A 27,577-nucleotide genomic window follows, 5' to 3' on the forward strand; every position below is an offset into this window, starting at 1 on the left:
ACTCGATTTACAACAGGCACGCTGGCCAATCAGCGTGCACGTTTTTCGGCGGTCATGGTATAATACAGAATTTTAAAGAATCTAACAGTTTAACAAAAATGATTACAATTTTGTTCTGTTAATTCATTTCTCTTGCCAAAGTCTGCTTAAGATTAGGGCAGTATTAAGATGTTTGCACTGCTTACTTAAGGGATTGTTCACATCCACGTAAAGAAATATTGTAGATATGTATTTGTCAGGTTCCCACAGATTTACTCCATATGTGTCTTAGAAAGACTGAAATGCCAGAAGTGGCCTTTTAGAGCAAGATGGTAAGAAAGGTGCAAAGTAGCAAAAGGTGTATGCAGTATCTGACAGGCTACAGGTACGCTGTTACCATTATTATAATCACAAAACCACCTAACATGTACATTTGTATTTTAAACAAAAATCATTTTTGTTGGATAAGTCATAAAAATAACTTACTGTGCTCTTTGTGTCAGACAGTGTGACCAGAGGATTGTCTTCAGCAATTTTATTAAATAAGACAGATCAGCATCTTAATATCTTCTAGTTCAGCAAAAATTAGCACAATGACAGTAATCATGAGATCATGCTGCATAAGACCTTCTGCCAACATTTCATTGTGAGTCAGAGGAAATAACAGGAACGAGGTCTTCCAGTTCTGAACCAGCAATGTTCAGCCACTAGTATGTTTATACTAAGAACAATGTTTATATCAGTGAAGAAATAATCAAAAGGCTTAACTGTAATGCTTTAAGGTCGACTTTTTCATAGTAACTGTATAGGAAAATCAAGCTTTGAGCGCTGACACCACAGTTTGCCCCCTCCCCCCACCTCCATCACATATACACATGGACAGTACAGACAGTTTCCTGAAACAGGGATATGCAAATCACACGTTGTTAAACATTGTGCCTTGAAAGTAAAACATTTGTCTTGAAAATGGAAAAGGTAAATTATGTGACTTTTTCCAGAAAGCAAGCTGTTGCTTTTTCTTCTTTCTGTGCCAAACTTTGACATGATTATTGTCTTAGGAGGAAGTGAATCCTACACATGAGGCTGTTTACTGAAATTTTATGACTTGTAATAATTTGTATGGTAACTTTTGTATTCAAAGAAAATTGTTTATTAATTTACCCCATATCCCATCACAACACATATATCATACGAATCGATTTTTCCCTACAAAAAGTCTTTGACCCTCAATTTTCCTGTAGAAGATCTTTGATCCCCAAACCTCTCTTGAATGAGTGCATGCCCACATCTTAAAACAAACTTCAGTAAGCACCAGCATGGAAAGAAAGGACAGTGAATAGGGGTCATTGCACCATCAGTGTGATGATAAGTGGTGGGGAACTGCATGCACCAAGATTTCTAACTATAACCCCACTGTAATTAACTCTCAGATGTAGTACACTGTAGTTTTTGTTATATTATGCAAACAGGCTACAAGTAACAGATTGCTATAATAAACTTTATATGAAGTGTATTTTAGTGTAGTGCAGTGTAAGGGCTGTGCAACTGAATTTAAGACAATTAAATCATATGCAAAGCACCCAAATGCCGCACAGCAAACCAACAGAGTTCAGGAACAGCGTTGTAAGAAAATAAATAATGTCAGTCACCATATAATGCTGTTACTTAACGGCTCCAGTCACAATTCCATTCACTATTTAGCGAGTACTACCAAAAACTATTTCAGTCAAGGTAGCTTTGGAGGAGGTACATTTAAATGTTTAGTGTGTTAGTCTGCTTTGTAAAAGTTTGAGAAAGCCTACGGGTGAAAGCGCTTACTTTTGTTACAATCTGAATAAAGTGTTTTAAATTAGTGGAAGTTTCGTTGGAGTTGCTACATTGAACAGAACTACCTTGACTGAATTAAATCATATGTTATTAGGGCCAAGTATTTCTATAGGGAATTCAGTCCCCCTCAGTGGCTTCATGTGGTGTTCTACAAGGCCAAAGGACATATGTGGATACTGCAAGCATGTTTTTTAAGAGAAAAAAGCTAATAGTGCACAGAAAGAATTACATTTTTTTCTCTTACCTTCCAGCCTCGTATGTATGCCTGGATGATAAGTGTAGATGCCTTTTTCTGTCTGTATCTGTTTTGCTCCTAAAAGAAAGAATTAAGAATGGAAGTCAGTGCATTGCAGCTTGGAGTGTGGTTTAAGTATTTGTTTGATAGTATATTTTTTATTTTATGCATTTTTATAGTTATGTTTAGTAACTCTGGAGAGATTGCAGTATTCCCATATCACAGTCTCACTGTATAGAGTGATACAAACCTACATTGTGACTAGAGCCTAAAAAACAGGCCCTTATGAGGATTATGAGACACAATGGTAGGGAAGAGACACAAGGGCATGTGCCCCTCCTTTTTAAGAGATAGAATCTGCTGCCTGATGGCAAAGTTTCCCCTGACACACACACACACACACACACACACACACACACACACACACACACACACACACACACACACAGACACACACAGACACACACACACACACACACACACACACACAGACACACACACACACACACACACACGCATGCACACACAAGCATGCAGACATACACACATGTTCGCACACACACACACACACACACACACACACACACACACACACACACGCACGCACACTCATGCATGCACACACAAGCACGCAGACACACACACACACACATTCACAATTACACATACACACACACACACACACACACACACACACACACATAAACATATAATTTATCAGGCAAGGTGAACTTCCCCTTATATAAATTTCTAGACACACTACTGTGGCTGAAAGAAATAGTGTCAGAAAACTGCAGGCTGACTGCTAAGGAAGGGACTAAGTTTACATACTACTGTGTAGACCCATTGCAGTCTGATGTCCTTCTCCTACCCAGATGTTACCAAGGAATACTGTCCAGCAGACTATGACAAATAGTCCTGGTAGCCTACATAGGCCACAGACACACTATTCTAATTGTAGTCTTGTACTGCCAGGGGTAGTCAGATAACATAACAATGCCCTCTGCTTCCCAGGACTGCTGATATTCTTCATTTCTACTAGAGCTCTTCTGACTACCAGGATGCAGACATCAAACCTAGAGCAGCAGTGCAGTGTACATCTCCACCTTAGAAGAGCACTTTTATTTATTTTTTTCATTTGAGTAGCTATATGAGTAATTTTAAAGTTGCTCTTAAGAGGTGACTCACCAAGTGCCTCTTGTACCATGCAGAAATAACGATCTGGCTTTCTCGCATTTTGAGGAACTCTCTTCTGCATTTCCAGCACCGAAACATACTCTGAATGATGGTGACAAGCTCTGACAATCTCTGTTTTCGCCTCTCTTCCAGAAGAAGTAACTAAGGAAAAGAAACAAAGAATATGAATTGCACTAAAGAGGTAAGAAACCACGCATTATGGAATAAAACAGCATTTTGCTTCTGAGGTTATCTGTAAAGCAAGCAAAGAGAAAAACATGAAAGAATATTAAACTTAGTTATGGAACATTCAGACTTCATCTGATCAAGTCACTTTATCTACACAATCAATAAACTACCAGAACGTATTACTGTGTCCAGTGCAGCAGGGGCAAGCAGCTGATAACTCTCCATACCACAGTGGGCACCAAACACTTCTTGTCTAAAAACTGTTCATCTCATAGCAGGCCGTCATAAGGGGTTCTGTTTCAGGACTAAGTCAATCTAGCAATATTTATCTGTAGACTAATATACTGGCATGCATTCCATTTGTTATCTTCCTCCTGCTGATGCATAGGGATTTAAGAATATATCTTACTCTCAGATGTTTAAAGCAGCTTTTTATTACTATTTCATAATTAATGATTTCTATAAATAAACATAGATACCAGTATCCACTTTTACAAATCCTTTCTTCTCGCACCACATCACTCAACTTTATGCAGACTGAGAATGAACAATGCATAAACCAAACCTTGTTGTATATGTCTGTACATTTTTGTATGTTTGCATATCTGTTTGTTTTGCAAATGTTTTTCCTGGGACTCCACTAAAAATAAAACTCCCCAATTGGACATTCCCAGTTAACAAATGCAAATAAGTAATAATAATAATTGAATAACATGAAAGTTGAGGTGGGTGGCACAGTGGTGCAGCGGTTAGCATTGTCACCTCACAGCAATGGGTTCTCTGGTTCAATTCTCAGCTTGGGTGCCTTCTGCGCAGAGGCTGCATGTCCTCCCTGTGCTCACGTGGGTTTCCTCTGGGTGCTCCAGTTTCCTCCTACATTCCCTAGACATGCTGCAGGTGGAGTGGGCATCCTAAATTGGCCCTAGGTGTGAGTGTTTGTGCGTGTGTGCCTTCTGAGGAAGGTTGGGTACCGGGCTGGCAACTTGACATTGTAAAACTCTACTGTCACTTATTCTGCAGACCTATGATCTGCTGTGGTGACCCCTAATGGATGAAGCCAAAAGAAGAAGAAGAACATGAAAGTTGAGAACATACAGTTCTGATGACAAGTACTTCAGCACCCTACCTCCATGCCTACTTTATTTAAAGTGACAATGTTAGTGTTCAGAGACTTGTAAGAAGTTTCAACTACTATATTCACCACAAGTGTACTTTGCTATTTTTGTTAGTCTTATGGCAAAAGTAGAGCACACTTTGATCAGCAGAGAGTGGCCAGTAACAGGAGGGTTGGGCAAATCAGATGTCAGCCACTAATTTATCATGTAGAAGGTCATAATATCTCCTACAATGGAAGGAGGGAAGATGTTCTATATCTCCTAAGAAGAAAAGGAGGTGAGAAAGAATGAATGTTACATATCTTCAACAACAGAAGGAAAAAATATTTCATATGTTGCACATCTGCTAGAACGTAAAATCATATGCATTTCTAAGGTAGAAAAATAAGAAGCAACAAGGACACTGAATGTCTCCTAAGATGGAAAGCAGATATAATGATATAACAAATTTTCTAGAAGAGACTAGCTATGCTTTACATCTCACAGGAAAGAAAAAAATAATGAAGGTAAGTGAAAGTGAGGATCGATTAAAGGAAGTAGTACAGAAACAATAGCAGGAATGAAGAAAGACTCAGTACTGGCTGCATAATGCCACCTGTGTGAAAGTGGATATGTGTGTATGGAATGTTCTGCAGAAGGAAAATACAAACTGGATTGCAGATTGACAATTTACCTGTTAGGATGTGTGCAGATTGACAGTCCATTGATGACTGATGCTGTCCTTGGGGCCTATACAATGCAGAATCTAGGAAGTCGGCTAGGCTGTTTCAAGAGCTTCATATCTGATCACCAGCTTTTGAAAAGTGCATCACTGAATCATCTGGAAGGTTCTGACTGTCTTTGTAGGATGACCCCAAACAGAGAGGTCAGTGTGTAATGCTGAAAATTGCACAGTGGAGTAACTTTCTGACCATGACTAGCCAAAATAAAAGTAGCTGTACCATGGGAAATAAACATTTAAAAAATAATCTATTACTGAAAATCTATGTCGTGATCTCTTAGCATTTGAATCTTGCTTCCAAGTAGGCAAATATATCAGAAATGAAGAATATATATTCCACAAACAGAAGCACGCTGGTAGAAGCTTATGTGTTCAACATGAATGTGAATGTGAACTCAAGACAATCACAGGCTGCCAAAACATTTTGAACCTAATTTTCAGTTGAATTAAACAGATTTTTTTGTAAGTGCTAACAGGAATGAAAAGTCTGTCTGTGAACTAAGTCAATACACCACAGGAGACTCTCATACTAAAACAGTACAAATCATTCTGCAAAGCAAAATGAGAAGCTCCAGCTACCACCCCGACCATCACAGTCCACCACTGCAGAGATCCCCTGCTGTTGGTGATTGATTATTTTTATCTCCAGTAATTTGCTTCAGCTCTGTCATGTTAAATGTATATGCTCTTGGATAATGAGCTTGGAATAAGGTACTCACAGACTGGGGTGTCCGGATGAATACTTTAGTTCGTCCAAAAGCATACTCATCTGATGGAATTTGAAGTGCTGCCACAATAGCCAGGACCCCATCTCTAATAAAAAATAAAGATATTAAGGTTTGTTATGAACTTAAACAATCACCATGACTATGTTATCTCCTTCAGTTTTTATATTCTCATTTCAAATAAATGACTATTTTGATCTCAGCACATTATGAAGCAATCCATATCAGCTTGCATTTGCATTATATAGTGGTTTCATGCCATTGTATCCTAAAACATTATGAAACAGTGCCACATATCTCACTTACCAGTCTTAAATATATACATACACACCTTCAAGTGAGTACACAATCACCATATTAGCCTCATGACAGTAAATGTCAGACACAGCAACTAACTTCTGACATCTGGCTAATAATTTCAACTCTTACTTCTCTAATACCTACATACACCCTATATCTCCTCTAACATTTATATGCACTGTATATGTCTTCTAATACATATATACACCATATCTACTTTAATAACTATATACACCCTATATCTTCTCTAACACTTATATACACTCTGTATCCCTTCCAACATTTATATGTACCCTACATGTCCTCTAATACCTATATCTCTTCTAATACCTATATACACCCTATCTACTCTAATACTGATATATAACCTCCTCTAATACCAATGTACACCCTGTATCTCATTTTCCTTGATTTTATCTTACTCTTATTTCCCCTCTTTATTTTACTCTGTATTTCTCCTTTCTCCAATATCTATTCTACTTATTACCTCAATCAGATACTTAGTTTTCACTCTCCCTTGCTCTCCTCTCCTCCTCCTTATCCACTGTTTGAATTTTCCATTCTGACTTATGCTTCATCAATAAACTGTCGCATTTCTAACATGTCAATATGCTACATGATATTATAATTATCTTGTATTAATGATGATTTATGTGTATTATTCTACGTCATACATTATTCATATTTGGATTAATCTATGTATTTACTTTATATTGTAATATGATGTCAGTTTTTACCCATGTAATATATTTTCTGTTCTTTTATTTGTGTAGCTATTCTCCCTGGGCCTCCACTGAAAATGGATACAATTATTGCGTCAGATTTTCACAGTAAGCATGTCAATAACTAAATAAACAAATTTATTAATTATTTATTCAAACCCCAGTACTTAACCTTTCTATTCTATCTTAAAAAGTTTAAACTGGGGGACAAGTCAGCCTCAATAATTCCAATGTTACTTGCAATGAAATCACTTAAAATATTACCACTGTACTCTCTGCTACCCTTTCTGCTTGTCCCATGTCTTCTTACTGCCTATGAATATAATACATACCCAGGTTTCCACTACCCAAAAGGCCAAACCTCCACATTTATAGCTCCACACAAGCTTGAACACTTAATACATCTCCTCCCATCTAACTCCTTACTTACTAGGTATCAGCATCCCATTAGAACAAGATATGCCAACCCTAAAACCAAACGATACCAAAGTCTATTAATTAAAATCTGGAAGCTCACAATCAGATTACACTGCAACTTGGCAATAGATGGAGATATCCACGCAAATCCTGGCCCATCCTCATCCACTGGTTCTATGTCCTTTACTAACTGTACCACTACTACACAAATCTTAGACAAACCCCCAAACTCACTCTTGATCAGTCACCTAAATATCAGAAGTGTAAACAATAAGATTCAACACCTCCATGCTCTCTTAGTTGCTCTTTCCCCAGACATACTATGTCTTACTGAAACGTGGCTAAAACCTTCTACTTCAGCTAAAGAAGTTATACCACCAGGCTATAACAACCTAAGGCTTGATCGAATCAATAGAAAGGGAGGTGGGGTAGCTGTTCTGAACAAATCCATGCTTGAAGTGTCCAATAATTCCCTGCAAACATCCCTGTTTGGCAATGCTGAAATTCGTATCACTAAGCTCCACATTAATAAGAACAAATGTATAAATCTCATCTGTGTGTATATTCCCCAAGCCAATAAGATAAATACCCTTGAAGATATCCTACATTGGTTATCCAGCAATTACCCCCGAGAAACCATTGTACTTGGGGACTTCAACATAGACTGGAGCATGTGTTCCTCAGAACCCCCCACTTACCACGTAAACCTTTATGGATTTTCACAGGTCATATCTGAAAAATTATAACGTCTTCCTGTTTGTTTCTTGCTGTTACTTGCATTTACATGCATGCATACCACAGTTCCTTTAACTATTTATTGTAATCAACTAGTCTTATTACTGTATTGTACTGAGTACAATAAATACACGAAGATAACTGTTTCAGTTATTACGCTTTACTATCACATTTTTCTTTTCAGATCTACAAGCATGTAACACGGATGCTGTCAGCTCTCTATGGCATATATCCAAAGCTTGTTTACGCACAGTCATTTTTATACCAAAAGGTCTGATATTTTTTTTTTCAGAGTCTGAGGTATAACAGTTCTTTCTTTGTCCTTTGTTCCCTTGTCCTTGGTTCTTTGTAGTTTGATGATTCATGGAAACTCAGTCTTGCATTATCTGAAACATGGTGTTCAATCACTATCTGAAACTTGATGTTACATCTCTTTACTTCATTGATGTCCTTCCAGCTGCCATCTGCGCAGTTATTTTTACAGACTTTGTTTCTCAATAACATACTCCTTTACATGAATGCCAAAAAGTCTAACTAAGCTATATATGCTTGCCAGCACACTTAGTATTTTTCTGCATTTTATACTAGTTCTAAATTAACCCTTTAAATTTCATATCATTCTTGCAGCTTTTTATTCAAGCTAATAATCATGCTAGTGAAAAGACAGTGAACTATTATTCTTTCAATATCCTCCCCCACTAGGATCAGTAAACCCAACAACAAAGCAAGTATTCTGGACTGGATTCTTGTTAACACCCATCCCCTCAAATACAAGAGTGGGACCCTGCCTGATGATGTAAGTGATCACCCCCTCACCTATTTAATCAGGCAAAAAGCTGATATCCACAACCAGTCCATTTTAAAACAGTAAGGAACAATAAGAATTTCAACTGCACAAATTTCCAAAATGAACTCAAATCTTGCAATTGGTCAGTTCTGAAACAATTACCACTTGAAGAAGCAGTAAATTACTTTAATACCAAATTCCTATCCATCCCTGACACCCATGCACCAGCACAGACTATTATAACCAAAACAAAAGTTGCTCCTTGGCTCTCAAAAGAAACCAGATATAAAATGATACTTAGAAATAGAGCTTGGACCACTTCAAGGACCACAAAAAAATCTATAGATCAACTTAGATACAAGAAATGAGACAAATAAATCCACCACATTAGACAAGAAAAACTACTACTGTCATCTACAAGAAAAACACCAAAACAAGCCACAAAAGTTTTGGGTAGGTATAAACAAACTCCTTAGTCCAGGACAGTCCTCCACTCCTACCCCTTGGATTCTAACCAAACCCCCCCAGCAGAAATTCCCAATACCTTTAACAGCTTCTTTACAACAACCATCCAGAACCTAGCTAACCAATTATCCCCTGGATGCCCATATTCTCTGGCCACTACACCCTGCTCCCAACTCCCCTTTAACTTCAAGCCAGTTTGCACATCTCTGGTCCGAAAATTACTTAAACAACTAAAGCCTACCACCCTGTTGGCTGATCTCCTCCCTGCAGAATATCTATAAAAATCTGCAGATGCCATAGCATACCCCATTACTATCCTGATCAATAGAACTATAACTGAAGCATCCATTCTTTTTGTCTGGAATATATCCCATGTCACCCCACTCCATAAAGGGGGCAGCTCTACTGAACTTTTAAACTACAGACCCATAGGTATTCTGTCACCCTTGGCTAAAATTATGGAAAAATGCATCCACAATCAACTCATGAACTATCTTATCCTAAATAATCTTCTAGCCAATACCCAACATGGCTTTAGACCATTCCATAGTACAACCACAGCCATTCTCTCCGTCTCTAACACCATTAACCAACACAAAACAATAATAAACTTTCCTCTGCTATCTTTCTCAATCTTTCAAAAGCCTTTGATATGGTAAACTACCAAATACTCATAAACACTTTGAAATCCATCACCCTAGAGGACCAGGGCATCCAATGGTTTCAATCATATCTCAGTGGTAGACAACAGGCTGTCCTATGGAAGAGCAAGCTATCCACCCTTTTACCCATCACCCTCAGAGTACCACAAGGCTCCATACTAGGTCCACTATTATTTTCCATTTTCATCAGTGATTTGTATAAGGTCATCCCAAATCCAACACGCATTCAATATGCGGATGACTCCACTTTAGTATGTTCCGACACTTCACCTACAGAGTTGCAGATTCTATCCCAAAATACTTTTAACACAGTTGAAAATTGGCTCTTTAACCATTGTCTCATGTCAAATCCTAATAAAACCAAACTGCTGCTTTTCTCCCCACTCACAGGTCTGCGCCTGTAACCTTTACATTAAAATCCAACAACGGCACCATTATTTCCCCAGATTCCTCAACCAAACTGTAAGGAGTAATAATAGATAATAACCTTAAGTTTGATCTGCATATCAATAAAACTATTAAAACAGTTAATAAAAAACTTGGCTCACTATATAGGATCAAGCCCTTCCTAATGCCATTAGCCAGAACTGTAATTGCTCATATACATCTACTTTCCACCCTCCTCTGTGATTCCCCTCTATTTACAAACCTCAGCAAAACTGACCTTAATAAACTTTCTAGCAGCTACAATCACATTGCTAGATTTGCTACTGATGCAGCCTACAGAACTCATCACTGTCATAACCTAAATCTACTAGGATGGCTTGAACTGCCTAACCTACTTCAGGTTAACCAACTAATAGTTGCACACAAGATCTTGTACCAACCAGGTAATACACCCGTACTTAAAAACCTCATTACCCCCCTACAGTAACCTTAGCACACTTCGTTCATCTGAAAGACTACTGGTTCAGACTCTCAAATCCAACAACACAGCCGTTAAATCTCTATTTGCTAACTCTGTTGGCAAAACTTGGAATTCTCTTCCTGCTAATCTTGCATCTAAACTTTCTCTACCTCAGTTCAAGAAAAGTCTGGTTCAGTACTTTAAAAAACGATGGCTATGTCCTTGTCCTAATCCAGACTAGCTCTAACCATCACTCATGTGCACATGGAGGACTTCTGCCTACACTTTGTTTCTTAACTTATAAATCCTATGATCTCCTTGGCTCTACTACCAAGTTAGCCTATTGGCATTCAATACCCTATCATTCCTAAAAACACTGTCTAGAATTTTCCATCTGAGTAAAAATGTAATAATTTGTTTGTGTATCTGTTTTTGTGTTTGTTTACATCTGTTTAAAAATCATTTTATTTGTGATTTAAACTGTAAAAATGTAACAGTTTGTTGAATGTCTTTTTGGAGCTTTTCTCCCCGGGCCTCCGCTGAAAATGGACATGTATCCAGTCGAACTATCCCTGTAAACAAATGTAAAATAAATAATAAATAAATATTTTTTTTTTCCTTTGATCAGGATGTTATTAGTCAGCAGTAAAATACTCCTGTGTAAGACAGAATATGTGTATGTTCACTAGGTGATTAGGCATGCAATAACAACAAGAGAAAATATACCCATATCTGCTCTACTTCTTCAGGATTCCAGCTCTGGCTACCAGACCAGCGCTACCACTTAATGGACATTTAGCAACTTCTTACTTCCAAAAAAAAATAAAAAAGAGGGAAAGGGAGTAATCCATTAACAAAGTTAAGCTTTTTTCCTCAGTCAGACAAAACTGGTAAACAAATGCAAAATAAAAATAAAATAAATAAGAAATAATGGAATGTGCTAATATCTTTAACAACAGTCGGATTCCTTGTCATCTCATTCGTCAGTGTCACTAAGTATTAAACAGCCTCTGCCATTTGTATTAGTGTGCTGTCACACCTCTCAGAAGCAGGGTCACTCAGCAGTAGGTCACTCAGCGGCCATCAAACTAGTTATATAATGGTATCATAAAGAAGAAAAAAAAAACTACGGCTGATGGAAGAGTTAAATATATCAAGTAGGCAGGTGCAAGGGAAGCAATCCCAAGTATTGGGGCTGCCGGGGGTTTCCCCTCCCACAGAAAAACAGTATTCAGCTGTTTTCCCTTCAGCAATCATTTTTGGCAAGTACAGTGATTTGGACAGTTTGACTTCATCTGACTAGCCTAGACCTAGGCATTTGATGCTTTGCATTGTACCTGCCTTAAGAAAGTTTGTGTCAGGATTCCCATATGGGAGAAATTATATAAACATTACTTTCAAATGGGGATGCACAAAGGATGTCAGATATGGAAGCTGACAGCAGTTTAAGAATGACTCGTCAATTAATAAGGAGAGGCAGCAGTGTCTGAGCAGTGACATCTGAAACCACTGCTCACCTGGGGGGGGGGGGGGGGGTCACATCTTTTTAATAAAAAAATGTCTGATAACTACACTGTGAACTACTGAGGAGGATGTACTAATATTAGGTGAGTGCTTAGGTCTCTGTGCTAAGGGTGTAGCCAGACATACTCTGAACTCTACAGAAAGCATCACTTAGAAATATTGTAGTTTTTTCAGGTTATATTTATGTCTAAAATTCTCTAAAGTACTGCATCTAACAACAGGTACTTAACTTGCTTATATAGAGGTCTGCTAATCTAAAAAAATATATCTTTAATTACTTTAGAGGGAAGTAATTTTTGGGGGGACTACATTTTGAGAGATGTGCCCATTTTATTAAATGCCAGGTGGGTTGGAGGTAGTAAAAAGAGTTTGTGAGAACAAAATGGAATTTTCTGGCTACATTCCTGCTGGGCCCACTACTTTTTGGCACCTACTTCTCTGAAGTCAGGGCTAGTGACAGGTCCCTGGATGAACAAGTATGTACACAATTGCAAACTAGGTGCATTCATTGAATCCCCCTAAGACATAAATACCCTCAAAGAAGGCCTGACACTGATTAACAATTGGTGCCAAAGTCATATTCTAAAACTTAATGAAGTGCATAACAGATGTGTTTGAAAAGATGTCCACTCCTGCAAATTACTACATTGCTACTAAAGCACTGACAGAAGTCCCACTGGCCAGGGATTTGGGAACACATGTAGGCCGTGACTTGGCCTTTGATTATCATGTGCCTACCATGGTATGGAAGCCTAATTATATGCACAACTTATAGGCAATGATATGGCATGTAGGTTAAAGGATGTCATTGTTCTGTTGTACTTGGCCCTTATTAGACCAGTAATAGACTACAATGTCCACAGAGGTTCCTCACAAAAAATCCATGGCATAGGCAACACATCTTATGCAAACTGCCTCGAAGCCCTATCCTTATACTCAGTCTCCTACAGGTTTCTGAGAGACGATCTGTGTTTGACTTACAGAGCATTCACTGATCTGTCCTAAATAAACGTGTTGCACATCCATAAAACAAACAGCATCAGAAACATCCAATTCAGGGACCTAAACCTCATCTGCAACATAAATAAGACATACGTGAGGGACAGGTATGTGTCTCAGAGACTGTCCCTTCTATGGGAAAGGCTTCCCATCCACGTGAAGCAGAGTTTTTTACTGCACCTAATGAAGCACAACTTAGGTCAGTGGATGGGAAATAGTAAATTTACCCCTTGTCTGGAACTTGAGTCACTATTAAACAGAGACAGAGAGAGGTACCTTGTAAATGCTTGACCAACCATGCCCTAGTTTTATATATATATATATATATATATATATATATATATATATATGTATATATCCACAAAATGTATGGGACAAAAACCTGGTGCGGCATCTAAGTCCAAGAAAGTCATTGTTCCACTGTATTCGGCATTCATCAGAACTATCATTGAGTACAATGCCCCTTTAGTATGTACCTAACCACGCATATCCGACATTTGGAATGGCCACAGAGGTTATTCACTAAAAGAATACAGTGCATAAGTAAAATGGCCTATGCAGACTGACTCAAGGCTTTATCCCTGTAGTTTCTCTCCTACAGGCTGGTGAGGGGAGATCTATGCCATACAGGGCATCAGACCTCACTCTGATGAACCTCCTGCATATCCACAAAACATCCGGTATCAAAATCACAGCAAAACAAACCAACGAAAGGAACCAGAAGACCCAAGAGCGGCAACGTTACGGTGACAATTACAATATTCCACTCGTTTATCACAGGTACTAGGATGCTGCAGTTGGAAAAAAACTCTCCTTGGTATTGAAAATCACGGAACAATTCTATTCTATTCTAGAATTGTTCTGTGATTTTCAATACCAAGGAGAGTTTTTTTCCAACTGCAGCATCCTAGTACCTGTGATAAACGAGTGGAATATTGTAATTGTCACCGTAACGTTGCCGCTCTTGGGTCTTCTGGTTCCTTTCGTTGGTTTGATATCCACAAAACAAACAGCACCAGAATTACCCATTCTAAAGGCATAAACCTTGCCTGTGATAGAAATTGGACCTGCTGGAGAGACAGGTATGTATCCCAGAGACTACCCAGTCTATGGAACAGGCTCACTATCCATGTGAAGCAGAGTTTCTCCTTAACCCAATTCAAGTGCAACTTGGACAATTGGATGGGGAACAGGAAAGTCATCCCTGGTTTGGCACCTGTGTCTCTAATGGACACATACAACCTGTAAATGGTTCATCTCCCAGGCCCCTGCTTGTAAATACTTCATCTCTCAAACCCCTGCTAGGCTTAAAAAGACCCTTGTGGTCGTTAGCCTAGTAAACATCTGTGAACCTATGAACAACAAGTACGGTTATGATTCCATCATAGTTCATATTGGTGTGAATGACTTGAGACGTACCTCACCTGACTATATGAAGAGAGACATGATTGAGCTCTATGAATATGTGTCCCAGGCAGTTATGTCCCCAGCCTTGAGCAGCATTCTACTCTCACCTAGGATGATACCACAATGTAAACAAAAATTATTGACTTCAACAATTGGCCTAGTTGCTGGTGTCATTCTAAGGGGATCCAGTTCCTGTTAACCTGGGATGATATGGTTGATAGACCACGCTGCTTTGCCAGAGATGGTCTTCACCTGTGACCTCTAGGCTTTCAGTTACTGGCTAAGGCACTAGCCTCCCCAATAGTGCTTTTTTAGGCAAGGTCTCAAGAACAAAATTTCCGATGTGAAAATATCACTCAGAAATAAATTAGAGGTTATGCTGCTAAAAGTTAGGAGTTTAATCAGAAGCTGCACTCTCTAAAAGCACTCTTTCCCTGGAGGATGTTGATGTCTGGTGCAGTCATAGAAACATGGTTGAGGGCTGCAGAGAGTACCCCAGCTTTGCAAGTCTACAATGCCTTCCACACTTTGAGACCTCAAAATGAATGTGTAAGAACCAAAGGAGGAGGAGCATCTATCTTCATCAAAGATAAATGCACCTATAGACTGGTTAGACAGGAAAACTCCAAGTTCAACTAACTGTGGGTAAGACCCCCCTTCAAGTCATTGTTATCTATAGGCCCCCTTCAATGAACCAAGATACCCATGCTGCTTATTTGGACTTACATGAGTCAATCAAATTACAACCAAATACTCCAGTCACGGGTGATTTTAACTATCCCTCCATTGACTGGAAAAGTTATACGAGTACCAACATGCTCGCAGAAAGCTTCTTGGATTTTGTTAACATTAATGCCCTGGAACAAACAGTATGGAACTCCACAAGGGGCTCAAATATCCTCCACCTGGTCTTTACCAATATGGGTGACCATTGCACCACCACAAGTATAGGACCCTCAATGGTTAAATCTGATCATAAATCAGTCACATTTGAAGTAGCTATAACATCTGAACCCCTCTTTGGTGAAATTAGACTAAAAAATTTCACCAAAGCTAATTTCACCCTCCTAAGGGATGGCATAAATAATTTCTAAGCTCCTGTTCCCACAGATGGCATTGACAACTATACTAAGGTATACATATATGACCTATAAAAACACTTACACAAATGTATTGACATAGCTGTACGTGATAGGATCAAAGCAAGATCCTCAAGAAAAAACAAGCCTCCTTGGTGGACATCTAGCATTAAGAAATTATACAACAAGAGGAAGAAGTTGCTGTCTAAGAATAAAAAAGAGAGGTTGCAGCAATGGAAGAACATCCTCCTCTGCTTGAACAAACTAATAAGACAATGTGTAAAATCCTCTAAGGGCAACTTTGAAAAAAAATTTAGCAATCATAGCTAAGGATAACCATAAGGCATTCCTCATCTATATCCGTCATAACCTAAAAGGTAGGACCCAGATGTGTGCTGAACTAGCTGTGGATGGCATCACACACACACACACTAATCCTATGAAAATAGCTAACCTATTAGCTGACAGGTCTGGTACAAATTTCACCCTCCTGTCCCCCCCAAACATTCCACAGAGCATTCCCTGTACATCTCCCCCACCTTGCATCTCCAAAGAGAAAGTCATTAATGCTCTCTCCAAGGTCAAAAATGCAGGCTCTGTGGGACCAGATGGCATCCCAGGTTGTGTTTTAAACGGTCTAAAACATGAGTTAGCAAATTCATTAGGTACTCGCTTCAACCACAGCCTGAGTACTGTTTTTGTCCCTGCTGAATGGAAAACAGCAACCATCATCCTCCTTCATAAAGGAGGTACAGCAACAGATCCTGGGAACTACAGACCCATAAGCTTAACCAGCCTTATCTGTAAGGCCATGGAATGAATCATCACGGACCTTATATATAAGGATACAAGTGATCTCCAAACTTGATCCGACACAGTTTGGTTTTTGTCAAAGGCAGGTCATGCCTGTTAAACCTGGTGGGTTTCTTCAAAAACATCACCAGAATCATACACAAAGGCAAAACTCTGATGCAGTCAATGTTGAGGAGTGATAGGCCAGTGAATTCCCATATGACAGAGCAATGGATGGCACAGGATGAAATTGAAGAGAAGGTGCCACATTAAGATATTGTAGAACTTTCTACAGAATGCCCGCAGGACGTGGAAAACAAAGGATGTGCCCTCAGTCTGGAAGAAAATGAACTAAGGGAAGAGTTGCTTGATTTAATGGACATAAATAAATATATTAAAATCAAGGAAAGAAATAGACTGCAGAAGGTTAATAAAACCCCAAAAGTCAGAAATCTGATAAAGCAAATGAGCACAGTAATTAGGACTGTCCAGATATGTCTCTCACAGGTCACCACTTCTCTGAAATAAGCTACCAATTCACATCAAACAAAGCCCTTCAATGACCTTGTTTAAGTGTAGCCTGGATTTAACCCTCCTAGATATGGACAGTCATTGCTAACTAAGTTCTCAAGTTTAGGCAAGATCCTTTATATTATCATTGGATCATAGGAGGTTACTAGGCTAACAGCCCCAGGGCCCTTACAAGCCTAGCCAAGTTCAACCCATGTAACCAAGGGTGTTTGGTTCAAGCAGACATTAAAATCAGCACCTATTGCCTCTGTCCAAGAGGGACACAGGTGAAACCACAGGGTCATATTTCCTGTTACCCATCTCATCATCCAAATTACACTTAAATAGGGCCAATGAATGGATTTGTTTAACATGAATAGGAAGCTTGTTCCAAAAGTGGGGCAACCTTTTGGAACAAGCTTCCTATTCATGTTACACAAAGCCTAGCATTATATTGGGTATACATGACTAGACTTATAAAGACCTTTGGGTCAATAGCCCAGTAACCACCTGTGAACATATGAACCAACCACTTATCATTAAAAGTGCAAAAATGAGGCTTATTTTGATAAATGATATGCCACTGATGGTAAAAATCTAACTGCACTACATAGAGAATAGTTTATCACACAAACATTACTGTTACTGACTTAGTTTATATCTTTACTGGTGACTCTAAAATAAAAGCTTCTGTTCAGATACAGGGAATTCAAAAAAGAAAAAAAAATAATAGCGCTGTACTGTGGCAGACATGTTTTACTGCGACTAAAAGAGCCATTCAACCCTCAGGGATGTATTTATGGGGGGTATTGATGTAAAGAATTTCACACAGGAAAGAAGTAAATTCTTATAATATTACATTGCTTGAAAACAGTGGGGCAATCACACATGGCTTTTACTGAGTGAATTTATACCACTTTTTGTGGGTGGATAAAGGGGACTTGTTTTGTTATAGGGAATGCCAAAAAGGGGAAGAGTAACAAGTGACTGCTCTACATTATCTGGGAACACTGTGTGGCACAGCCATTGCTCTAACTAACTAAATTTTATCATATGCATGACTTCATGGGGGTGGCTTACTCTGAGATGTACGAAATTCCAAAAGAAAAACAAATTATAACAGTACTCCTCCATAGCAGACATATTTTGACGTTACTAAGACTGACATTAAACCCTTGGATCTTTATTTGTGAGTGGAAAAGGAACTTGCATTGAGGAAAAATACATGTTAATATTATTACAGACCCTGAAAGTACTGGGGCAGTCAGATACTGCTGTTACCAAGTGACATTGCATTATTATTATTTGTGAGTAGAAAAAGGGGAGGTTGGATTGCTAAAGGGAAATCTACAAAGAAAAAAAAAATAAGTACACAAGTGAACTACAATGTCAGGGACCACATCTGTTATTAACTGAATTTATAACTCTAATTGTGAATGAAAAAAGGGGGCTTTTTTATATACAGAATTCCATAGAAGGGAATGGGAAACAGTAACATCATTAACAACATTATGGGAGAGCAGACTTTTTTTTTTGTTACTCAGAGTGGAACATAGAATTTTGTTTGTTAGTGAGAAAAAGAGCTCTTTCCAATACAGAGAATTCCAGAGGAATATTTAATGCATAAAATACCAAACGTGCTTTTTTTTCCAAGAGCAGGACTGCAGATAATTGGTTGGTGGCTTTGTAGTACAGGGGTACTTCATTGTAATCACTGCCATATTATGTACCACATATTACTGAGATTTGTCAAACCACTATAAAGCAGTTAGCAGAAACATTTGTGTCACTGAAATAATAAGTATTTTATTTTTTCACAAGTTATTATTTTTATTATAATCTTTTAGAATGTAAACCTCCCACACTTTTACAAGAGAAGCTCATAAACTAAAACTGCTCCAGAAAAAATACTGCAGCTACTGCTCTGAATGAGATATTTGCAGAGAGTGGCTCTTTGGAGCCCATTACAGAGTATTCCCATTCTGGGTAACAAAACTGTTTGCTCAGCCATCATCTGATCCTGACTATTCATATTATAAAGAACATATGTAAAGCAGTCTCAGCTGTCTCTGCATAATATAGGAAACACATGGACAAGGATCATGTAGGTCCCCTGAGGGTGCCAGCACACAAGCTCGATGCAGTAGCTGCTCCAACCCCTCAGAAGACTATGGAGGATACAGGTGACAAAGGAGACAAGCAATTTCAAAGTGGGGACACCTCGGCTATATCATTAATATCCATGCATAAACTTTTCTCTTTGCATACAGGCAAGCCACATGGACCATTAATGGACCATTAAGTGATGTGAGTGTGACAACCAGACAGAGCCCTTTGAGTTCACTGGCAACACTGCCGTTATTTAACTGTCAGATCCTCCATCACCATTATAAGTGTCCACAGATTTTTTTATGATATGACCTGCTTGCACTCAAGGTTTTCTGTCACCCATCTGTTCTGTAACAAAAAAAAAAAAAAAAAAAAAAAAAACAAGCAACACAAATACTAAGCATTGAAAATAAGCACATCATATATTGGAAACTGTTATGTCCTTCAGATAGTACATGTATTCCTAGGACATATGGAATAATTAAGAAACTGAAGAGTCTAGACTACTGCTCCAATAAACTGGGCCAACACTCCTATTCAAACAAGCTTTCATTACCTCATGAGCAGAGCTAATTTTTTGCATAGATTAAAATTCTTCCATTTTAGCAACTATGAGCTTTCCATGCAATCATACTAGACTGGATATTAGTTAACTCCTCCCACTTATCAACCTACTCATGTACCCTTCCTGATAATCTAAGCGACCACTGCCCAGCATTTCTCTTAATAAATCGTAACCAAGTACCACATCCAATCACTTTCCACACAATCAGAAGCAAAAAAAACAATTTAACTCAGACAAATTTATCTCTGATCTGGAAAAGTGTAACTGGGAACATCTAAAACAACTACCATTAGATGAAGCAGTACACTCCTTCAATAGCATCTTCCACGAAATTCTTAATACCCATGCTCCAACTAGAAAAATTCGAGTAAAATCCAACTACGCACCCTGGTTAACCAAAGATACTAGAGCAGTACTCAAAGACAGGGACAAGGCCTGGTTACAGTTCCATAAGAACAAAACCAGCAGCACTAAACACCTTTTCCTGGAACTTAGAAATAAAGTTAAGATATTGATTAAAGCCGACAAAACTATTACCATAACACCCAAATTAAACACCAGAATAACCTACAAAAATTCTGGGCAGCTGTAAACAACCTGTTGCAACCAGGCAAAAATCCCACACCTATCCCTAATACATCTAACAGCTGTGAAAGCATTGCCAGCCAGTTTAACAACTACTTTACAGAATCTATTCAATTCCTGGTAAACAACCTAAATATCTCAACAACTACCACTCCAGAATCAAACACCAATACTCTCCCTCAAAATTGCACTAACCTTTTCAAAATAAAACCAGTCCGAACTCACCTGATCAAAAAACTACTAAAATAAGTAAAACCAACTACCTTAGCTGCTGATAATCTCCCTGCAGACTTTCTAAAACTAGCATCAGAGGCTATCTGCTACCCAATAACCATACTTATAAATAGATCCATCACTGAGTCATGTGTTCCCACTATCTGGAAAATAGTATAAATTATACCCCTGCACAAATGAGGTAGCTCCTGTGAACTAACCAAATATCGCCCCATTGCCATCCTCTCCCCCCTGTCTAAAATCCTGGAAAGGGTCATTCACTCACAATTTATGGACTGTTATCACACAACCTGTCACACACTCAACATGGCTTTCGCCCTACCCATAGCACAACAACAGCCCTTTTATCCTTCACAAATACTTTAATCACCTCAGAAACACCTCCCAGATCATATCAGCAATATTCCTAGACATGTCAAAAGCGTTTGACATGGTCATTCATCACAAATTCATAAAAGTCCTCTCCTCCCACAATCTTTGCAACACAACTATAGCATGGTTCCAAAGCTATTTAACAAGCCAACAACAAATTGTCCTTTGGCAAGAATCCCTCTGTTCCCTACTACCGATTACCTTAGGGGTACTCCAAGGCTCCATCTTTGGACCTCTTCTTTTCTCCCTATTCACCAACCACCTACACTCTGCCACCCCCCAAGTCAAGATTAAGTGACCTGCAGTCTATCACCCAGGACACCTTCCTCTCAGTAGAAACATGGCAAAGAAACTCCCAACTGTTATTAAATCCCAATAAAACTAAATGTATGCTTTCCTACCTCATCAGAAACCTTCTTCCCCCCACAAACATTCAGATCTTCTCTAAGAACAAAACCATAACTACCCCCACCCCCCATACCAAACTTCTGGGTGTTATTATCGACAATAACTTAAAATTTGATCTCCATATAGACCAATCCATCAAAGAAGTATCCAAAAACTTGGCATCCTCTATAGGAGTAAACAGTATCTAACTACAAACACAAAAACAATTGCTAGAACATACCTGTCATCTACATTTTTATATGCATCCCCTATCTTAACAAACCTCCCCAAAACTGACCTAACCAAGCTTGAAACCTGCTATAACAAAATCTCTAAATTTCCAACAAATGCCCCATATAAATCCCATCACTGTCAATCTCTCAGACAACTGAACTGGCTAGAACTCCCTCTCTTTCTTCAATTTAATCAACTAACCTTAACCCACAAAATCCTTCATCAATCAGACAAAAACCCAGCCCTTAAAAACCTAGTCCAACCATACTTCGCATCTAGAGCCCTTCGCTCAAACAATAATCTACTCCTGCAAGTCACCAAAGTAAAAAACACAGCAGGTGAAGCCCTTTTCACCTACTATATCTCCAAACTTTGGAACAGTCAACCCAATCCACTTATGCATACCTCCTCACCTAAACAGTTTAAAAAATTGCTAAACACCCACCTTACTAACTCCTGGCTATGCACCTGCCACACTCCAGGCTAGAGCAACTACTATCCTACCTACCTGTCTTACCTCTCAACTCTGCTGCCTTCAACTCTACTGACTACATCAAAACTCATCTTGATCTACTACACCTGTTTCACCCACCTACGCTTCCTTAATAAAAAATTTCTTGTAAATGAACATTTTGTTCTACCCCTCAGTATGTATGTCACTCCTATGAATCATATCTATTGAAACTAGTCTTATAAAATTACTTACTCAATCTTCTGTATCACTACCTATGACTAGAAAACTAAAATTGTTTTTGAATTTAGAAATGTAGCTAATTTGTTTTTATGTACTTGAAATGTATATGTTGCAGTCTTTTCTTAAATGTTGTATCTATAATCTGTAATATCTACAATGTAAACTATGTATGTCATTTGTAGTGTATTTTGGAGCTTTTCTCCCAGGGCCTCCGCTGAAAAAGGACACATGTCCAGATGGACTTTCCCGGTTAACAAATGTAAAATAAATACATTTTCCAGACTAAAAGAATAAATCTAATCATACTCAGATTAGGCCAGCACTAGAGGATATTTGTGAAATGTTACTCTGCATACAGGACAGTCTAGTGGCAGAGTACAACACGTCTGCTATCTCAACCAGTGACCCACTGGTCAGAGCACTGAAACATCTTGGCAGAACAGACCACAGGGTCGATTCTAATTCATGTGTTGAATTCTCTAGCTGCAAATGGTTATGTTGTACTTGTTAGCAGGTATATTCTGGCCCACAACATTGCCCCTGGTCATATACAGGGCCTTCAGACAGAGTTCTGTGAACCTATAAAGATATCTAGGATGGGTATGCTCCCAAAGTTCTGGTAGGCAAATTTACATTTTGGAGACAGCTTCTCCTATACAGCTAAAGACTGCCAAAAATGCAGGCTATAATGTTACATACCTGGAAAAAAAGAGCATAGACGCTTACCACCATATACAAGGGCCAAATAATAACATGTGGCACAAGGCATGATTGTAGTCTGATGTTCAAAATCATGCTGTCATCCAGTATAAAAGTAAACAACATGTAGTGGAATAGTTGTGAGCAATCACATGCTCAGAAGCTATGAGTGCACCTGAAAGTTGAAGAAATAGTACAAAACACAATTTTCTATCTACTGGATACATCAGTTTCCATCTCTTTTCTGACCTACTAAAAGACACTATCAATACAACTGATATAGTAGATTCAATGCAAGTGTCAAAATGAGTGCAGTTATTATCTGATTAGTGCTTGCACAAATCTTTATTTAGTTTATTTATTTTATTTATTTAGTTCCATTTGCTTACTGGAATGGTCCATCTGGGCAGTGCCCCCTTTCAGCAGAGGCCCAGGTAGAAACTCTCCATAATAAGAGGTATATGTATATAAACAAATATTTTCATATTAACACAAACATACACACACACACACACACACACACACACGCACACACATAAAAAAAATAGTGAGATTACAAACATGGAAGGCTTTATCAATATACACACTGTGAGACAGTACTGAACAGTACTGAACAGTAGGCATCTTGTTAAGTATGATATACAGTTCATAGGTTAGTACTAGTACTATATGAAGTACTATAGAGGAAGGTTTTGTAAATAGATTTGAGTGAGGTCGTAGAGGGTCCGGTGAAACCTAATGGAGGATCAGGTGAAATGAAGAGTAAAAAGTTAGACATATGAAGAGTGGAGAAAGACCACTAATTTACTTATTGGAAGAGAGAGGTATAGTGGTTTTTACAAAGTAGGAGAGGAGTGTAGTATTTTTTGGTTATCCAGGATTAGAACAGGAGCAAGACCAGGATGCCATTAGATGTTTTTCTAACTTGTTTGAAGGAGGCGTGCATCGCATCAAATCTTAAGCAGAGTAGAATGTTATTGCATAGTTTGGAGAAACGGCATGAGAAAAGAAAGTCCCCAACTACATTGTTTGACCTGGCCACCATGAGTAGTTGTTTATCACCAGATCTTAAGGTTCTATTTGGGGTATGCTGAGAATAGTGGACAGACTGGGGTGCTTTTCAGGGTAATAGATGAGATTGTGAGTGATAGTCAGTTGATAGACAATGGGGGGGGGGGCTCCAGCTAGAGCTTTTTAAAGCTAAGCAGTGATGATACCTATGTGGTTGTTTAGCTGCAAATTTAGGGATTTTGTTGTAGCATTGCTCCAGAAGATGTGTTTGCAGGTTAATGAGAATGGGGGCTTTGTATAGAATGATTGGTAGTAGGTATGTTGTTGCTATGTGTAATTTAGCTTTACCTTTCAGGCAGCTGTTTCCCAGTTAAATTACCATCAGACTACAAGAAAATGAATTCAGCACAAATGCATAGGGTTACTAGGACCTCATACATGCATCGATAAGGGTACTAAGATGAAAAGATGGACACACACAGGGAAGCATCACACACATGCTACTGCAATCTAGAGTACAGTGCTGCTTTTTGTGCATGTTTCTGAGAGTGCCACACAAAAATCCAGTAGAGAAAATTAAGTATTTAAGACTCCTCCTCTTCTAAGTAAATGAAAAGATCATAGTTATCTGTATAATCGTATATTTTTATTTTCAGAAAAAATAATTAACGTTTTGCATTTTTTCTTTTTTTCCATTTATTGTTACAAAAAATGAAACTAAGAATAAATATGGAACAAACTATAATGGTGTCCTAGATACATTTTATAATTGTTTATCCAAGTGTAATTATTTAAATATTAACTCTCAAAAGGGATCTGGCTTATGACCTTTAATGTATAACTACCTAAAGCAGGGCTTCACTGACATTTCACTTTTGTAGTTTGGCATTCGACAGTATACTAATATTCCACTGGAGCTGGTCATATGACATCTGCTCAGGCTAAATAATGCAGCACTTATCCAGAATGTGTCCTTACTGAGCTGTCATAAGTAAAAATCCTATATATTTAATCTGACAAGTTAATGTTAAGGAGGGTAAACTCAGAAATGAGCTGCACTGTAGTTACCAAAAGTGCAATGTGAATCATTATTACATTGCCAAAGGATAATTCTTTGAAAATAAATTTCAAGAAAATCTAAAAATCTAAAGGTATTTCTGCTCAATGATAGGAATCTAAACAAAAAGCAAAAAACTTTACTATCTAGAAGCTCTGTTCATCCTAGAGAATTCTGACGTCTGTGCAGTCATTGAGACATGGTTTAAAGCCGCAGACAGCACACCGACAGTGCAAGGTTATAATGCCTTCCACACATTTAGACAAGCTGCTACACAGACAGGGAGTAAAGGTGGAGGTATCTTGATTTACAAGGCTGGTCAAACAGGACAATGTACTTGAGTGACTCCAAGTTCAAATTACCATAGGCAAAATCTAATACCACTTCCTAGCATGCTATGGGTCCCCCTCTATGACCCAAGAAACCCCTATCATGTATTTAATCTGATCATCCAGCCCAATACAATATTCATGGGTGACTTTAATTACCCACTATTAAATGGGACTCCTATATGACACTAAACGTACAGGCACATAGATTCCTCAATATTATAAAAACAAACTCCCTGGACCAGATTGTCAATATACCAATCAGAGGTGACCATAGTGGATCTAGTTCTCACTAATATGGGAGAGAGCTGGCTGCACACCCCCTAGTGTAATGTCTTCACTGGTAAGGTCAGACCACAAATGGTCTCCTTTGAAGTAAAAATAAAACCTGGACCCCAGCTAACCCTGGAATATTCAGGAAATACTCTAAGGCTAACTTCCTGCTAAGTGATAACCCTGCATATTTGAAACCCCCATGAACTATACAAAATATATAATCTTCCAAGAAGGAATCATGGCCTAATGACTCAGACTGCCTCCTTTCTTCCCAACTTCAACAGATGCCAAAGTCAGTAACAAAACTCAAGCTGCCTGAAGCATAGTCAGGGCTTAATACCTCTAAGTCAATAAAGCTGGGTAATTACGACACAAAAAATAAACAGTTCATTACATCATGATGCTTTTTTATGGACTAACAAAGGTGCAGAAATCCTTCACTTTTCCCTTGTGTCAGACGTGTCATTTTGCATAAAGTTCATATGGTGAAAACACTTTTGTAGATTGTAACTTGCAGCATGTGATTAAGAACTTGGCAACCTCTGTTAGAGATCTGAGGTCTAGATGAGGGTATCTATGATTTGGAATATATTAACCTGTAAACCATGAGAACTATCTTGGCTTCATATGTGTGACAAGTCCATATATCTCTAAAAAACATAAACTGGTCATGCAAGTAGTTTCTACATTCACAAATTTATAGGTAAACACTAGGCAATCAGTCTGTAGACTGTTACAAGCCTATCCAATAATCAGAGGTCAAAATTAAAAACTGTACCTTGTATATCAATAATTATGCCACCACACCTCAATTCCTTCCCAGGCCTGAACATTCAGATTTGCAATGTGCACAGCTGAAAACATATGCATATTTGGAAATTTGAAAGTACAGTAATCAAGCACTTGATGTCAGTATATCACAGGAACCACAGTGTTATCCAGGAACATGGCATATGTACTCCTTGCCAGATGTCCACTAGTGCCTGCCTGTTTCTCCTGTAAGAAGTGTATATTATACAGACGTAACAGGTCATACTGATCATACATGAAATTGCCAACTCACAAATACTCAGAACCAGTAAAAGTAGATAACCATGCAACCACAAACAAGTAACCAGACACTATGCTCAGAGTACACTCACTTAATAGCAAAAAACAGGTAACAACCTATATAATAAGACATGCAATTTTAATAGGAAAGTTGAGTGCTTTCATCCTTCGTTTTCCTAGGATTTCATCAGAACATGTTTTAAAAAGACTAACTCACCATTTAAATGCAATTAAAAAATCACATTATCAACATCCAAGTGAAACCAATAAAAACAAAAATAACAACTCAAACTACATAATATTAAACAGATTCATCCAATAAATATATTCTATATTAAAACATTTAAAAAAATTAATAAAATCAATGCTGGCATTAAGTTAATTAATGTTCCTCTACAGTTGTAATTCAACTGCTCATAACTTCAGAACACTATTTACTTTTAAACAAATACATCTAGTAAGTACATTCCACATTAAAAACACTGAAAAAAATAATAAAATCAATACTATCATTAAGTCAGTTTATTTTCTTCTTACAGTTATAATTTGGCTGTTCGTAATTTCAGGACACTACTTAAGGAAATATCATCATTCATTCCAGGGTAAGTGCTGTCATTCAATTTAGTTTGCTACAGCAATTCCTTATATTCAAGCCTTAATTTCCAGGGTCCATCCCTGGGATTGACTAATACCTTTTACAGAACAAAAAAATAAACTTCTTGTTTTCCTTACATTTCACCTTGTGTTTGTATAGTGCATTGC

General features: G+C 38.2%; 1 protein-coding gene across 1 annotated transcript in view; it reads right to left on the reverse strand.

The window, feature by feature from the left end:
- LOC122811661 (unconventional myosin-Ib-like) overlaps positions 1-27,577 on the reverse strand; it is a 1,027,360-nt gene that overhangs the window by 283,078 nt on the left and 716,705 nt on the right. The window contains exons 19-21 of the mRNA XM_044083653.1: positions 5,962-6,055; positions 3,230-3,379; positions 2,051-2,119 (exon numbers count right to left, since the gene is read on the reverse strand). Coding sequence (XP_043939588.1) covers positions 2,051-2,119; positions 3,230-3,379; positions 5,962-6,055 — 313 coding nt within the window. The remainder of the gene's footprint in view (positions 1-2,050; positions 2,120-3,229; positions 3,380-5,961; positions 6,056-27,577) is intronic.

This window comes from Protopterus annectens, chromosome 9.part0, assembly GCF_019279795.1.
Source record: "Protopterus annectens isolate FY-2018-M chromosome 9.part0, PAN1.0, whole genome shotgun sequence".
Lineage (NCBI taxonomy): Eukaryota > Metazoa > Chordata > Ceratodontiformes > Protopteridae > Protopterus > Protopterus annectens.